Source organism: Hetaerina americana, unplaced genomic scaffold, assembly GCF_022747635.1.
Source record: "Hetaerina americana unplaced genomic scaffold, ioHetAmer1.1.p SCAF_1, whole genome shotgun sequence".
Classification (NCBI taxonomy): Eukaryota; Metazoa; Arthropoda; class Insecta; order Odonata; family Calopterygidae; genus Hetaerina; species Hetaerina americana.
Window position 1 is genome coordinate 105,179,879 of NW_027286069.1, and position 15,722 is coordinate 105,195,600.

General features: G+C 37.7%; 1 protein-coding gene across 1 annotated transcript in view; it reads right to left on the reverse strand.

Annotated features, from left to right (window-relative positions):
- Positions 1-15,722, reverse strand: part of LOC139694182 (sodium channel protein 60E-like) — a 283,656-nt gene that overhangs the window by 164,086 nt on the left and 103,848 nt on the right. Inside the window, exon 2 of the mRNA XM_071592651.1 lies at positions 10,044-10,252. Within this exon, the coding sequence (XP_071448752.1) occupies positions 10,044-10,252 (209 nt within the window). The remainder of the gene's footprint in view (positions 1-10,043; positions 10,253-15,722) is intronic.

Consider the following 15,722-nt stretch of genomic DNA (forward strand, 5'->3'; position numbering starts at 1 on the left):
GATCGATAGATGTGAGAAACCGAATATGGTCATAATAGGTACGTACCCCCTTCCCCCCCTTTATCCATTCCCCCTCCATTTCCTCCGCATATATTTTAAGTTATGGCATAAATTACGCCCGAATTCTGGTTCAGCATAACTAGAGCTTCAAATACTGTGACATCATGTCCGAAATACTGAAAAAGTATCCCAACTACATGCATCTATCCATTCATGGCATTGAGCTATTTATACTTGGATCGAAAATTTCCACGCGTGTGACAGGAGGTCAAAATAATTTTTACCACTTTTTTATGCTATTTATTCCATCCAGGAAAAGTGCTTGGCGTTGGTTCGAGCTAGTAACAAGAAAAAAAGTCCTTCGATGGGATCATGGAAAATTTTTAAAAAAATACACTAGCGATGCACAACCTTAGGACTACTTATTAAATCTCTGCACAACAGATATTTCGAGCTTGAAGGCAGAATTAGGAAATCGTACTATGCGTAAAAATACTTTCTGTACTTGAGTTTATGACATTATTAATTCCATCAATCAACTAAGGATAAAGCAGTTTAAATTAAAATTTGTTGTCTCAGGCGTAACTTTGTGGAATTTGCATAACATATTGAAATGTAATGAAATAATTGACTTTGTAATTCCACACACTTTATTTAAAAAACACACGACCCAGGTTTCGACGTTGAACGTCATCATCAGGTGGTCCTCATAGAAGCACGCTGGCTAGCGAAAAGGCTTAATGTACTCTTCAGGGAGGTTTCCAAATTTTCCACGGAATATGGTGTAGTGAATTCCTTGGACCTTGTGAACAAACTTATGAAAAAGGTCATCCCGAAAAAGTGCATGCTTGTTTCCTTTGATGTACGCAACCTTTTCACCAACGTGCCACCCATAGAAGCGGTGAACCTTGCCGAAGACATCCTCATCCGGAAATCCATCCCAGTTCCAGTTATAAGTGAACTTTGTGCATTACTTAAGACGTGTGTTTCCCAAAATTATTTCATTTTTAATGGTACCTATTTCCAACAACCCAATGGTTTAGCCATGGGCTCGCCCTTGTCCCCACTCCTGGCCGATATGTATATGGACAATTTTGAAAAAGTTTTGTTCTCCTCAGCCTACCCTCTCATTAATAATGTATTTTGTTGGTTAAGATATGTAGACGATGTCTTCTGTGTGTGGACAGGTTCTGATAGGCAACTAGATCAGTTTCTAGCACATCTAAATTCTATCAATTCTAATGTACAATTCACGTGTGAAAAAGAGGAAAAAGGTTCCCTGAATTTCCTCGACCTATCCATTTCTAAAGACAAAGATGGGTTACAGTATTCCATTTTTAGGAAAGAAATGTATACAGACCAATTAATTAATTCCTCTTCAAGGCATTGCTTCACCCAAAAGCTTTCGGCATTTCATGCAATGATCCACCGTTTGACCGCTATCCCTATGTCAAAATTCAATGTAAATAAGGAACTTAATGTAATTAAAACGTTAGCAGTAAACAATGGGTATTCAGAAGATCTAATAAATAAACTTTACCGGAATAAACTTACAAAAATAGCCTTAAGCCACATTTACAACCCCGAACATGTAAAAGATCCCACTGCCAAATGGCGGAGAATACTATATCTTGGGACTATTTCTCAAAAAGTAATTAAAAGTTTACCTAAAGAAAAAATTAAATGTGCCTTTTACAGTCGTTCATGCCTTAAGAACCTGATCTCTCACACTAAAGACAAAGTCCCCGAAAACGAGAGGAGTGGAGTGTATGAGTTAAAGTGCTCGGATTGTAGCACAAAGTATATTGGACAAACAGGACGGAAATTTAAAGAAAGGATTAAAGAACACCAAACATGTGTAAAAAATAAGAACATAACATCCCTCTTTGCAAAACACCTCATCGAAAGTGATCACAAAAGTGACTTTGTGACAAAAATTATTCATTTTGAAGAAAAAGGTCAAAGGCTCGATGCTTTGGAGCAGTTAGAAATTTTGAAATGTGTCCGTTGGAAAGATGATCTTGCCAACGAAATTTTGTATCCCTCCCACTCCCCACTCCTAGACCTACCACTCTTCTAAATCAAAAATGTAATTCTCTTTTCTTCCCAGCTACATTGTAACCTTTTTTACCCCTCCGACCTCCCTCTCTGACCAACCCCCCCCTCCTATGATCAGAAGGTATATATAGCCAGCGTGCTTCTATGAGGACCACCTGATGATGACGTTCAACGTCGAAACCTGGGTCGTGTGTTTTTTAAATAAAGTGTGTGGAATTACAAAGTCAATTATTTCATTACATTTCAAGTTTAAATTAAGTTCAACTACGGAAATAATTCCTTATTAAGCTATTTAATACAAAAAATAAATTGTAACGCGAAATTTCAAATGATGTTTAATTAAAAAAAAAACAAACACCATTGGTTTCGGACCGCATTTTGTTCAACACCACAAAACATTATCCAAAAAGTAATTTCACGAATACACGAGAGTTACGCATTTTAAAGAAAACTTTAAGGACAATAAGTGGAAAATGATTGGGAAAAACTGGAAAATGATTGGCCATTGAAAACTGTGGGGGAAATATTTGTGATTAATAAGATTAGCATTTCCAGGGACTGAAAACCCTGAAATAGAAATTTTAAGAATTTATTTTGTGCTTAACGCTCTATATTTGCAAGTGACATGTTTTCCGCTGCCCTTAGTGTGGTGGTCGCGGACCGAAAGTTCGGTCAAAAGATGCTGCGCCGTCACAGCTCTCGGTGCTGCGGAATATGTGAGACAATTAGGACCTCCGCCCTCGGAGCACCGTGCAAGTAGAATTAATTTGACCACAGCCAGACTTTATGTTTCTTTTGAATTTACTTTCGGGATGCAACAGGGGTGGAAATAGAAAACCAAGAATATAATTTGCACTCTTGCGAAATGAAACCGGATGGATTAATTAATTTCGGAGAAGAGACTCGCGGAAAATTTTCGTTTCCCTTTAACGTAAGGGAAGGGCTAAAACAAGAGACATGAGCTTTGTAATCATCTCAACAGTCACAAAATGGCGATCGCGTCTCACACTCAATTTTTCATTGATAATATCACTTCTAATCCCATCAGCCGTTCTACTAGCGGGGTAGCGATCTGTCAAAATCATGCACTTCTCTCTATCTATATTATTCCATTCAGGGGATTTAGTCAAGCGGAAGTATTATCGCGAAATGAAATGTCCTAATTTGTTTTGGTCTACGGAAACTATTTGAATTTAAGTTTGGTATAAAGATGAATCGAATCTTACAGACCCCTAAGTTTTCGTTAGGAAACGTATTTTCCGTTGCCAAAGTCTTTTTCAAATACTAGTGATGTTGATTATTTTCGTTGATTCAGGTGCACTCATTATGTAATGCAGCATCCTGCTAACCATTAATTGATATCATAGTCTTAAATTTCAAGCTTTGAAGTATATTTTGTTCGATGATTTAGAGCCAAAATGACATGATAATTGCGGTTTAATTTACCGACATTTAAAGACTGACTTTCTTGCTGCACCACTCAGAAAGGTTTCAATCCAGAACAAAAATTGGTTCTGGGCGAAGATATAATGGAACATTTAGAAACCATGCGACACCACACGTGATCCCACCGATTTTTTTAGTGGTGGACATTAAGAGAAGGACGCCATTCTGCATTTAGAGTCATTAATTAGCTTCTTCACCAAATATCAGCAACAATTTCATTTATAAAACTGCTACCTCACAAGTTCAATATACCGGATTTGTCATTAAAGACGAACCAGTAAAACTATAGGCGTTTTTAAAGTTTAATAAAGCAGCTGTGAACCGCAATTTTCGAATAAAAAGCAGAAAACATTTTCCGAAGCGTGGCTGTAAGAAAAAAAATTATTTCTCAGAAGTACTTAGTTATTAGAAACCAATTTAATATAAAATCTTTTGATGATTCAGCTTCTTCACCTCGAGGTTGGTCCCTGACAGGAGATGGGAGTCCAGAGTATGCACCAAACAAGCTCCAAACTTGTTTTTAAACCACTAACCAGTCATGGTTCATCCACATTCTAGTGGTATACTACAATGTAACTCAGTTCCTTTAAATCATTAAAAGAATAGGCAAACGCATGTACCTGACAATTATACTAATTCCTTGACAAAATTTCAATTCAATAAATCCTCTTCATGAAACAACCATATTTAAAAGTATCGTTTATAAAACAACAACATATTTTTCATTAAGCAGAATAATGGTTCTATAAGGAACGCATTACAATCTAAGATAATCACGAAAGTCTAGTCTTAGTAAATATGACAAACAAAATAAAACTATGGGATCTTGTTTTACATGCACAGATAGAATTAATGGATTTCTTGGTCGTTTTTCCTTCCTCGGAGTGAAAAATTCATGAACACGAATGAATGAATGCATTTGGGTTTTGAAACGGTTATCATTTCATTTACCGCGGAGTAAAACACCACCGCCGGAGGAGAGAGTACGGAAACCGAAAACACACGAAGCGAGTGAATTTGCTTTTCCGATTCATGTCCTGAAATTTTTGCTCGACTCCAGACTCGTGTTCAATGCTAGCGGCGCTACTTAAAATTCTCCTCTACGATTTCTACGGGGGTGACAACTGCAATTCAACGTCACGGCCATGTGCCACGAATTTTAATCCTATTCCTAAACCGACATTTTTCTGTTTTGCAAAACAAATAAAAGAGACAGAGGGAAAAAATAGCCTCGATGTGATTTTGTCTTGAATAATTTCCTTTCCTTGCGGCATCATTTATATTATTTCTCCACAGTTTGACTTCAGTAGCCTTCGGAGCTAAACAAAAAATAGGTTTAACCAAATCTTGCTTTGGGATCGATTTTACTTAGCAACCCTGGATTTCTGGGGTACAAATCATGGAACAGCCGTCGGATGAATATAAGAGTTTGAAGACTACCATAAGCAATTCTTTCATTTTTAAGAATTGGAACTCTTGTAGGAATTACGAGGGTCATCCGGAAAGTAGTACCCGTTCGTGAAATAAAGACACAAAAGTAAATATTAACAAACATAAAAAAATTTATTTGAAAGAGGATACTTTAAACTACTTCTCAACATAATCTCCAAGCAAATTAAGGCATTTGTCATAACGTGTGACAAGTTTCTGTATTCCTGCTGCATAGTCCTTCGCCGCCAGCTCATTGAGATACGCGAGGGACCCATCTTGCACAAATTTTTGCATAATGCAGATGGTGTTTAACAATTTCATGAACAATTGTTCGAGAAACATTGGGAAAATGCTCACAGATGTCATCAATTGTGACGCGCCGATCGTTCCTCACGAATTCGTCAACTGAGCTCACCAGTTGGTCTGTAATGACAGACGGTCTCTCCGAACGCTCATCGTCGTGTGTGTTCCCCCTCCCCATGTTGAAGTTGCGACACCACCGCCGAACAGACGACTCGTCCATTACATTGTCTCCATACACCTCCTTTAATTGGCGATGAATATCACATGGGCGAACGTTTCTTGCATTGAGGAATTTAATCACTGCCCTCACTTCACAACTGGCGGCGTTCTCAATTTTTTTAAACATTGTAAACAATCACAGAAACAACACAGGCAATGCTAGCGTCACGCAACTTGGCTCAGAGAAGGCAGACAAGCCACTGAAGCTATCTGACCTCGTCCAGCGGCTACTCGCGTCGTCAGCACTTCATGCGGCACGAACGGGTACTACTTTCCGGATGACCCTCGTACACTTACCTAAGAATAGTTATGATGTAGATATTTAAATATTCTCCTTGAAACTACTGCAAAGGGACGTAATTGAGAGGTACTAAACCAAAGGGCGATTTTCTTAAGTGTTTCACTCTAGGGAAAACACGCAAAAAACGAAAGATACACATTTTGGTTGATGATGAGAAACATTATTGCAGTGATTCACTCGTTTCCCGTCAAACGGAATGGGTGGCTCCGAATTTTGATTCGAGAGAAGTTGTAAATACTACGAAATAAAAATTTTTCTATGCCATTTAGTTCGTTGGAAATGAACATCGATTGAGAGGGAGTAAGTACTCAGGGGGAAAAACTATTGCGACGTGACAAAGTGGATCGCAGTGGGGTCCCGCTTAGGATAATGGAGGTTCTGACACCGAATCCCTGCGGGGGTGAAAATTTCGAAGGATCACGATCCGTACTTGAGTCTCTTGTGAGGAAACCCTTTAGTGCAGAAATTTACCCATGGGAGGACGGAGCGAGCAACTATATTGACCCATTTGTACCTTGTATGCGGACACCACTTCACCCATTTTCCCTCTATTCTTAATACGAGCGATCCCCTAACTATTATGGAAGACCTTAATATTAAAACTGACAAAACAATATCTTGGCTTCTCAAGTCGAGGGTGAGTTAAATGAAAACCTTAAAACTTAAAAAGATTTTATCTAACTCGTAATTTATTAAATGTTAAATGTTTAAACTGATACAATTTTCATATGCAGTCTTCTTGAAGTACAATAGAAGTATTTCAGCGCTTTGAAAGTTCACGGACACCTTGTTTTAACTGCTCTAAAAAAATTACGAACTGCTTGTCCAGAATTTATTGCTGAAGTGAAATAGATCAATTACTATTCTGAACTTTCATACGTCGATTGGATTTAGATATGTTCCCCACCTACTGAATAAACGAATGAGAGATCGCTGTTTCCCCGGGGTGCATGTTGAAATCGAAGCGGACATGTTTAAACTATTGCTGCGCCATATTTTTGCGTTCTGATATCATACTGCCAGTTATAGGGCACTCATCAAATCATGTCTATTACTGTAGGAAACGAAAACTAGCATTGGTACGTTTCGAAATTATAGCTCAGTTTTAAGGATTTTCCTTGACTCATCCTCGTAAGAATTATTTCTCCTGCTATAACCTTTTTGTTTTCTTCCAGATTTGAAGCAAATGCTAGATGCACGGGATGGCTAGGGCACACTCGATCCCATTTTGCGATACGTTTGGAGGGAATCTGGGCCTAGAGGAGATGAAAAGATAAAACCAGGCGTTCACATGACCCCAATCTCGACGCGAGACGCCTAAGCACGCGTCAGTCGCACCCGGCGGAGTGTATTTACACTGCATTTTGGACTGCCACCTCTCCCAAATTTCCGGATGAACTTCAAAAAATTAGCAAAAGTTTTATGCACCCGATTTGAAGCCTCCTTTTATTGCCCTCAGGGTGAATCGGTGGGTCCTCAGTAAATCCTGGACTCAGGTTCTCAACTCATGGACCTGAACTTCCCGCCATATCTTCCACTTTCAGAAAAATCCGACGCTTCTCCATTACTTCCTCTCTATGCCACGAGGAATCCTATTGACAAATATATTTGACAGCATTTATCCCAGAAATCGGTCCTTCTTTCATCTAACATTTTCCTTAACATGCAGTTTTCACTTCCTCTTCCATTCTGCATGAATCAACTCTCAAGTTCAATGGCAAATTTTCGTTACTACTAATTTCTGTCCCACCAACTCTTTATTGCATCTTTTCCAATTTCACAATATTATTATCGTAACATTCGCACAATCTTCTATCGTAACGTAAGACGCTTCCCTGATTCGAAAACAGTTCTACCTGCTCCTTTCTTTCCCTTGAAATTAATATTGATTAACTTCTCTGTCCAAATGCTGCTGAAAAATTGCAACTACATTTCTACCGCCTTATCATTTTTACTAACGCCATTCAAGAGATTTATAATAGCTACACTTTTGTAAAAGTCTCACGGACGTGAATTGTAACAATAATGTGTGTGTATATATAATATGTTATAATAGCTCTTAAGACTGGGTTTGTTTACCGCCGATTTTAAAGCACAAGGAAACCTCGTTTTGACCGGACTCGTGCCCTAAATCTAACCCATAATCATTTATGCTTTCAGAAGTGAACCTTATTCAACCACCTCCATCGATAATATTCATACGCACCCTTTTGTGTTTCTTGTCTGATTTATTATATTTCACTTTTGTCCTCCATACTATTGGTCTTCACCTCTGTTTTCTTTGGTTTACTGATTTTTCTACCATTTACTCATTCCACTACTCTTTATCGATGCATTGCTTAGCAACGCATGCCACACACCTTTACACAACGTTCCTGTATTCCTCTACGGATACTGCGCCTCCGCTTTACACGTAAATATTTTTTATCAACTGATTTCCGATATCACTTCCTTCTCCTTCCGGCTAACCCTCATAAATTTCCCTTCTCACCCCTTTCACTTTTTTTTATCATTTTGAAAGTTACCAGACATTCCACTGTCACTAAATTATGGCCCGAGTCTGCATCTGCTTCGAGAGATCCATGTGAGTTCTTGACGCCGTTCCCAAATCTCTGCCAACCCAAAATATGATCTAGTTGCTAACTTCCTGCGCTTGCAGGCATTTTTCACGTACACCACGACCACATTGATGTCAAAAAAAAGAGTCTGTCGGACCCAACCAACTCCCATGGGATGTTATTTTTTCATTTTCTCCAGCTCAATCTCCTCATCCCCGTGTCCGACTCCCCCCTACTTCGGGAAGGACATCGCTGGTCGTACGGCATATGGTAAAGCCACGCAAGCTGAACGCGCAAGGGTGAAAAGAAATGTAATTGATAAAACACAACAGTTGTAGTAAGCATACATTTACGTAATTTGACTTTAAAGAGCTTTTCCAATGTCTCTTCGCCAATGAAAGCCATGAGTATCAACAGTAACTGAATTTATGTATTGAAATTTTAAAAACTGAATTGACTTAGAAATATTCCTGGGGTTTTGCAAGTGCGCCCCCATTCCTTTCTTAAACATCGACTCTGCAATCGATTGATCGCATTATCCGTTACTATCACTGATGGATTTTGCGAATACAAATTGCGTTTACAAATTCATGCAACGCAATGAATACATTGCCATGGATATTAAGTGTGCCTGAAGTCTAGGAGTGACATCAAAGGAAGAAACACGTCTCTTGACGGCTACGCTCAAATACTGCTACCGTTTTAATTTGGGGGATTGTAAAGTATTCCTTACCAAGAGCACAGAACGCCCTTCCCAGTATTCACTATTCTCAATTCCAAACTAAAATCGCAATACTTCATCGTCTAACATCCTTGTTGTTATCAATTTGATAAACAGTGTTACCTTAAAAAAATAAAAGGAAATATTGAAATGTAACACTCTTTATGCAAATATTTTATCTTAAATTTTATAATTTACCTGCATAAAGCAAGCAATATTCAGCGCCGGAAATGATCCGAATATTTATCAAAAGAGCTTTCATTTAAAATTCCAATAAACGGAAGTGACATTTCGACCATTTCTTTCACAAATTTTTGTAATCTTACCAAATTTAAGAAAATAAAATTACTTGATTGTATTCGGTACTGCTTAATAGAAATAACCTTTGGTTTCACTGTTAAAGCACCATAATCATGAGATGACCAAATTACAAAACAATGGCGTGAAATATTACCAATTGATTTTCATTGCCAAAGTTATCCCGCGTGCCATCAATGTTAATCTTATGTTTTAACTGATCTGTGAGATATGCTGAAAGCAAAATGTCTTAATTACTCATTTTTTACGGATGGAATACTCTGAACATCGTTTTGCCAAGTTCTATTATATTCATTGCCATTGTTTGGGCGATGTGGAATAGATAGATTCCATTACAGCCTTCCTAGAGACAACAGATACACACGTATAAGTTACAAGCTCTCAAACATTCCTCCGGTGGGTCAACCCTAGGGGAAGAAGCTTCCGTCAGGCGCTCCTGAGGCCGACTCTGGAAAGGTTTTGAGGCGGCTTGCCTGGAAATATTGATTGGGATAAACGAATTTCCCCATCAAAAGAGTGTGATACCATTTGTTCTTAATGAATCAGGGTATTTGGACGTAATCAATCTAAATGTTTGCGCACCCTTGACATTTATACCCGTGGGGGGGTGGGGGGGGGTAGGGTGAAAGAGAGGCGTAGGAATAGCACCCCGTCAACGGAGTTGGCGGTTGCGCGTGTGGGTACTCACTCGGCCTCCTCCATTGGCTCCGTCATGGCCAGGAAGACACAATTGAGCAAGATGGTGGTCATGACAACGTAGTCGAAGTACTGATTCGTGCAGAGGAAGATGCAGGCGCGGCGGACGGAGTTCCATGGGGAGAAAAGGAAGAAGGAAGGCGTCGCCGTGAAGCGGTGGATGTAGTTCTTCTTGAACCGCTTCGAAACCACGCAGAAGGTCTGCAAGGACAATCGAGGAGGAATTAGGACTCGGGAAGACAAAAATTGAAACATATTATATGGCGTCTGGCGACATGGGATTACTCAGGCATTCTCAACGTGCAATCTCATATAAATAACCATAAACACAATAATCAACCCGAAGGTCGGTTTGGTAGGTGATGGAAGAGTTCACCCAATACTAAGCCCGACGGCGTGTGAAATTCACACGTCAGGGTAGGGGGACCAGTTCCTTTCCCTGTGCCGGCTATGGTTTCCCAGGAAGATCTGGTACCCGAAAAATCACATAGCTTTCTCATATAATGGGAATCTCAGGTATCACAATTTCAACAACACATTCTTCCAGAATCTCCCAAATCGATGGGGTGAGGTATTAAAATCATAAAAAAATGGAACACAGATTATTTGGTAAGTTAAATACTCAGAATTCGCAAAGACAAATAAATGCCAATGGTAATTTCACACATCAGAAATTTGAGTACACTATCATCAAAACTCCTAGGAGTTCAAAACTTCTAGGAATACATGTAACTATGTACTGAAAGTAAAAAGTAATTTGGTTTTGAGAACGAAATGAGCAAGCAAAAAAAATCATCAAACATAAAAATTTAAAACAAACCAATAAATTAGTAAAACTTAGTTATAACAACAATAAGAGCGAATTTGTCATAGGACCAATAAATAAAAAATGAGAATTTGATTTGCAATTTTCCATGATTTTTTTTTAAATTATGATAAGAGTTGACCATATTAATAAGGTTCCAATTATCCTCAAGTCTCTCCATCTCCGGTAAATTAATATGTTTTCCAAGTGGCGGATGCAATTCAAATGACACTACCAAAAATTTAAACGGTGCAGACTACTTTTAAACAAATAGAGCATCAAAATATAAGCGGCGCAACATTTCGTAAGTAAGCGTAAATTTCTCAACGTCAGTGGATTCATCGACAAAGCCGCGCAAAATATCTGCAGGAACAAACGCTGTATTTCACATTAAAAGTAAAACACTTCCAAAATGCTCATCATTTAAAATTATTTTGGAACACCGCCAGCAACAGAAAAAAAGAAGAAACAAGCTGAGCTCATCTATGTGAGACTTTATATAAGGAATTCTGAAACGTTGCCGCCAGCCGGGAGTCAAGAAAAAATCTAGAAAGAGATGAAGAATGGAAATATTTTTCTGGCCTGTTTGAAGGCACACGGAAATGCTGAGCAGTCTAGTGTTGCGATAGTCAAAGAGAAAGTTATTCGGCGAGTTAGGGGGCAAAAGCGGATCTAGGAAACCGCTAAAGAGGGGTGGGGTCTTTTCATATAAGAGAAAAATAATTTTTTATCAATTTTTATCCAGGAAGATATTTGAAAATTATGCAAATTTAAAATTAATTAAATTAACTTAAGGGTTCACAACACGACATTCAGAGGAGAAGATAATTTTATGCTCAGGCTACAGTTGGTAATGAAAATTAGTTTCCGGCGTGTGCGTAATATTAATTTTGATTTTTATGAAAGCCAAAAATATTCTCCAAGGGAGGGGTGGCATGGCCCCGCTCCCACGAATTCGCCCCTTTTAAAAATTCATTATCAGTGTTGGTAATGAACAGTAAAGAGAAACAGTCAGTTAACCCTTAGAATTTGAATGAGTGAATGAGCTCGGATAAAAATTGGAAATGTACGTGGAAGAAAATGCGTTTAGCGATGAGCAACTGGAGGAATGAAAACGCGAAGCAATTGAGATGGTTGTAGTGATGCTGCTTAATTTAAGAAAAGTATGGGAACGAAGAATGGTTTCTTTAACACTATTTTTGTTGGAAATAGTTATAAAAGCGAACCAATATACACTTTAGACACAATCAAAGCCTTAGGTGAGCATGGATAAACTGGTTAGTTTAAAGATTCAGGTCAGTGTCATAAATTCACAGAACTTTCCGTAAGGAATTGCGAATTACGATCGATTATTGGTTTAGTGGTTGTGGTATTGAACCAAAATTTAATGAAAAGGAGGGCGCAAGAGCCTATGGGAACCACAAGGGGAAGCGGAAAGGAACTTTACAGAAAACGATACATGGTGTAAATCAGATTTGAGGTAAAACGCCATGGATGAGAAATTTAGTCAATAAGGGAGACAGAATAGAGTAGGAAATGGATGGCTTCGAAAATTTAGCCATGAGGATGTGAAGGCAGTTAAATAACTATGGAGGGCAAGACAAATAGAATGTAGGAAAAAGGAGCCATGGAATGATGAGGGGAACATCTATAATCGAAATAAACAGACTGAATCGTATTTTTCTCCACTCATTTCTTAATACTGTAAACAACTGGCTAAAAAATTATTTGTATATGCTTCAGCAAGTAGTCATTCCAAGGAAATACAATGAAATAGTTCAATAGTTATTCATGTTTGCGAATGTAGTGGGTTAAAATTGGATTTACATTTAGTAACTACAATGTGATAACCTCATGGAATTTCACACTTCGTCATCTATCTTCTTTGTAATATAGGCCAACAAATTATGTAGCTATGAATTCAAATGCCACATGACAGTAATCGCTGTTGGCGTCGTTTTAAATGATGATTCAAAATCAAGATGGAAAATTGGTCAATGCAATATGCAATCAGTTTTATTCATTTAGAGACACTGATTTCAATAAAATAAATTGCAAATGAGTGCACCAACAGCAATGTATATGTGTTATAATGTGGGTAACAGGCACACATTTGAATTGGTTTTCTCCTATAAATCAATATAATGAAAGATAAATTAATAATTGTTTACCCAATTGAAAGGTGTCGTAGCTTTAAATGCATGGTAGTAACTTTGTTGTTGTTTTAAAAAAGTTTCCAATGTATCAAAAGGGTAACAAATGTTATACGACGAAATTTTACTCATTTATAATGTATTCTAAATAAAGGGCCTTCGCAGTTCCTTTATTTTAAACTAAGTAGTAGTAGTTTTGAGGGGAGGCGACCGACAGTTAAGGTCATTTGCACCATAGGGGATGGACAGGAAAGGATGAAGGGTGGAGAGAAACCCGGCGTCGGCATTAGCCTACTCTTTACGAAAGGCGCCAAGGGGTCCGCAGCTTAACGTCCCATCCGACGGATGGCGTACTCACTCAAAGTGCCCTCCACAAAGCACCTCAAGTAGGGATCGAGATACCTCTAAAAAATATTCAACACCGCTGGGATTTGAACCCGCGCCCTCAGGGTGGGAAGCCAGTACGTTAGCCCCCGCACCATCTCGATCCCCTTAAACTAAGTTCTGAAATATTTTGCTCAAGTGGATCTTATCATTTATTAAAACAGCTGTTTTTTTATAAAATAGAAACATTGTGCAATCTTAATAGAGAAAAGTTTTGGAAGCTTTTTTACTCTTTTATTTTGTCTAGGGTTACATCCATCGATACATTCACATATTTTTAAAGTTTAAAGACGATTGTATATAAGGAGAGGCAATGAAGCGTTATTTCTCTACAGGAATTCTAATTTTACTCTAAAAAAACAGGTATACCTTTAGCCAAGCCGAACCTAGAGTTGTTTTGAGTATGTTTGCTATATCTAATTTCAATGGTGCACAATTTATTGACGGATTTATGCCAATAGGGTGAATGCAGGATCCATGGAAATAGTTATAAATAAATATATAAAATTTGCTTTCAATGATAAGTCCAGAGCATCTATTTTAAATGCGTAGAATTATTGTATTTTAATTAGTAATGTCACATTAAACCATAGACTAAACATTTGTATTTTATTATCAATGCACTGTTAATTCATGAAATTTGTAAATACAGGTATTGGACCTTAATGCAGGTATACTCTCAAAGGCTAGCTAAGATTACTCCAAAACATTTGAATCTCTATTAACCTATCAGGTATTAATTTTTGATATGATGGAGTAAAAATAAACATGCATTGTTTAGTCATTCAGAGAAGAATTTCGTCCCCGGAGTAAGCATTACCGAGGAGGGCACTGATGGGTGAGACCCCAGGCACATACGTGCGCAATGGAAAGACTGAGGAAGACACGAGTCGATGTATGATTCATAACTTTCGCTTGAAAATTCCTACGAGTAAATATGTACGGGCATTGCAGAGTTTTCATGCGTGGTTATGGCTAAGAATGAGAATAGTAAACTTGCAAGATGGTTGATCAAATTAGGAAGTGCTATTAATGTTTGGGATGGAAAATAAGTTGTCGTGGGAAATTCGGAGGGTAAAAACAATGACAAGAGAGGATGTTGAGAGAAAAATAAATGATAAATTTGGTCAAATTAAGGAACAATGTTAATTTGGCGCGATAGAAAAATAATTAATTTGAGTTAAGGTAATAGAAGCTGAATGAGTAAAATGTGTACGACAAAGAAACTTTTATTTTACGTTCAAAAGAGTCCTCGGCGATATGAAACATCTGTTAAGGGAGGTTGAAATTCTATTTAATTAACAGATTTGAAATTATTTTGAAAATTCTAAGAGAGGATAAGAGAATAAATGGAAATATTTTTATAATGTCTATGGTTAATTAGATGCCCAATCGATCTACACAAAAAGCAAAAGAATTACACTTAATAATACATGTACTATAATGGGAAGAGTGAATCGGATTTTTCACACAATGATTCTTTATGCTGACTCTCTTCTTCATCAACAAAATAATAAATTTTATTTATTTGTAGCCGGTGCCGTTGTGCGTCGGAACTGGCACAAGTATAATAAATATTTGAGTAGAAAATGCATTAATTTTGCATAAAGCTCAACTTAGGCTTAAAGTTTTATTTAATTTGAGCATTCAATTATCCAGACACCACTGGAATTTGTTTCCAAGATCTATCGTGGAATATGTTTGGAAACTTATATCCACGGAACATAATTAATTTAAATTTCAAACCTACCACCTCTAAATAATAAGTATCGATTCTAAAGAATGGTGCGCCATTAACAAAATCATATGCAGAAATAGAATTATCAATAAATAATTATTTTCATTGCATAAGCAATGATTATACATTGATAGCCAGTACATCATTGCATAGTATTTGTATTTAAAATCCTAAAGACAAAAGGTGGTACAAAAAAAAGACTATGAAATCACAACTTTTTTATTTTATACAAATAATACTAAAAGAGCATTTCTTCCAAGAGTTGATTTGCATATATTACACTCCATGACAAACAAATAAGGACAAGCCAGTGAAGAAAGACTTTAGCTAATTTAAAGAATTATACTTTGCACTACCCCATCTTGTCAAGGACCGTGAGAACAAGAAACGTGACGCTTACCGCTGCGCTTGTCGGGGTCCATAACTCCTTTTTTTTTGGAGCTTCAACGCTCTCCCCGATCCAACCTTAAACTCCAGTAATCGTCTGCCGCAGTTTTTATGTGTGTGTGTGTATGAGAGAGAGAGAGAAAGAGAGGGGGAAAGACGAAAATAAAGTGGTAGGCTACGGCATAAGAAGACAGTGCGAAGTTA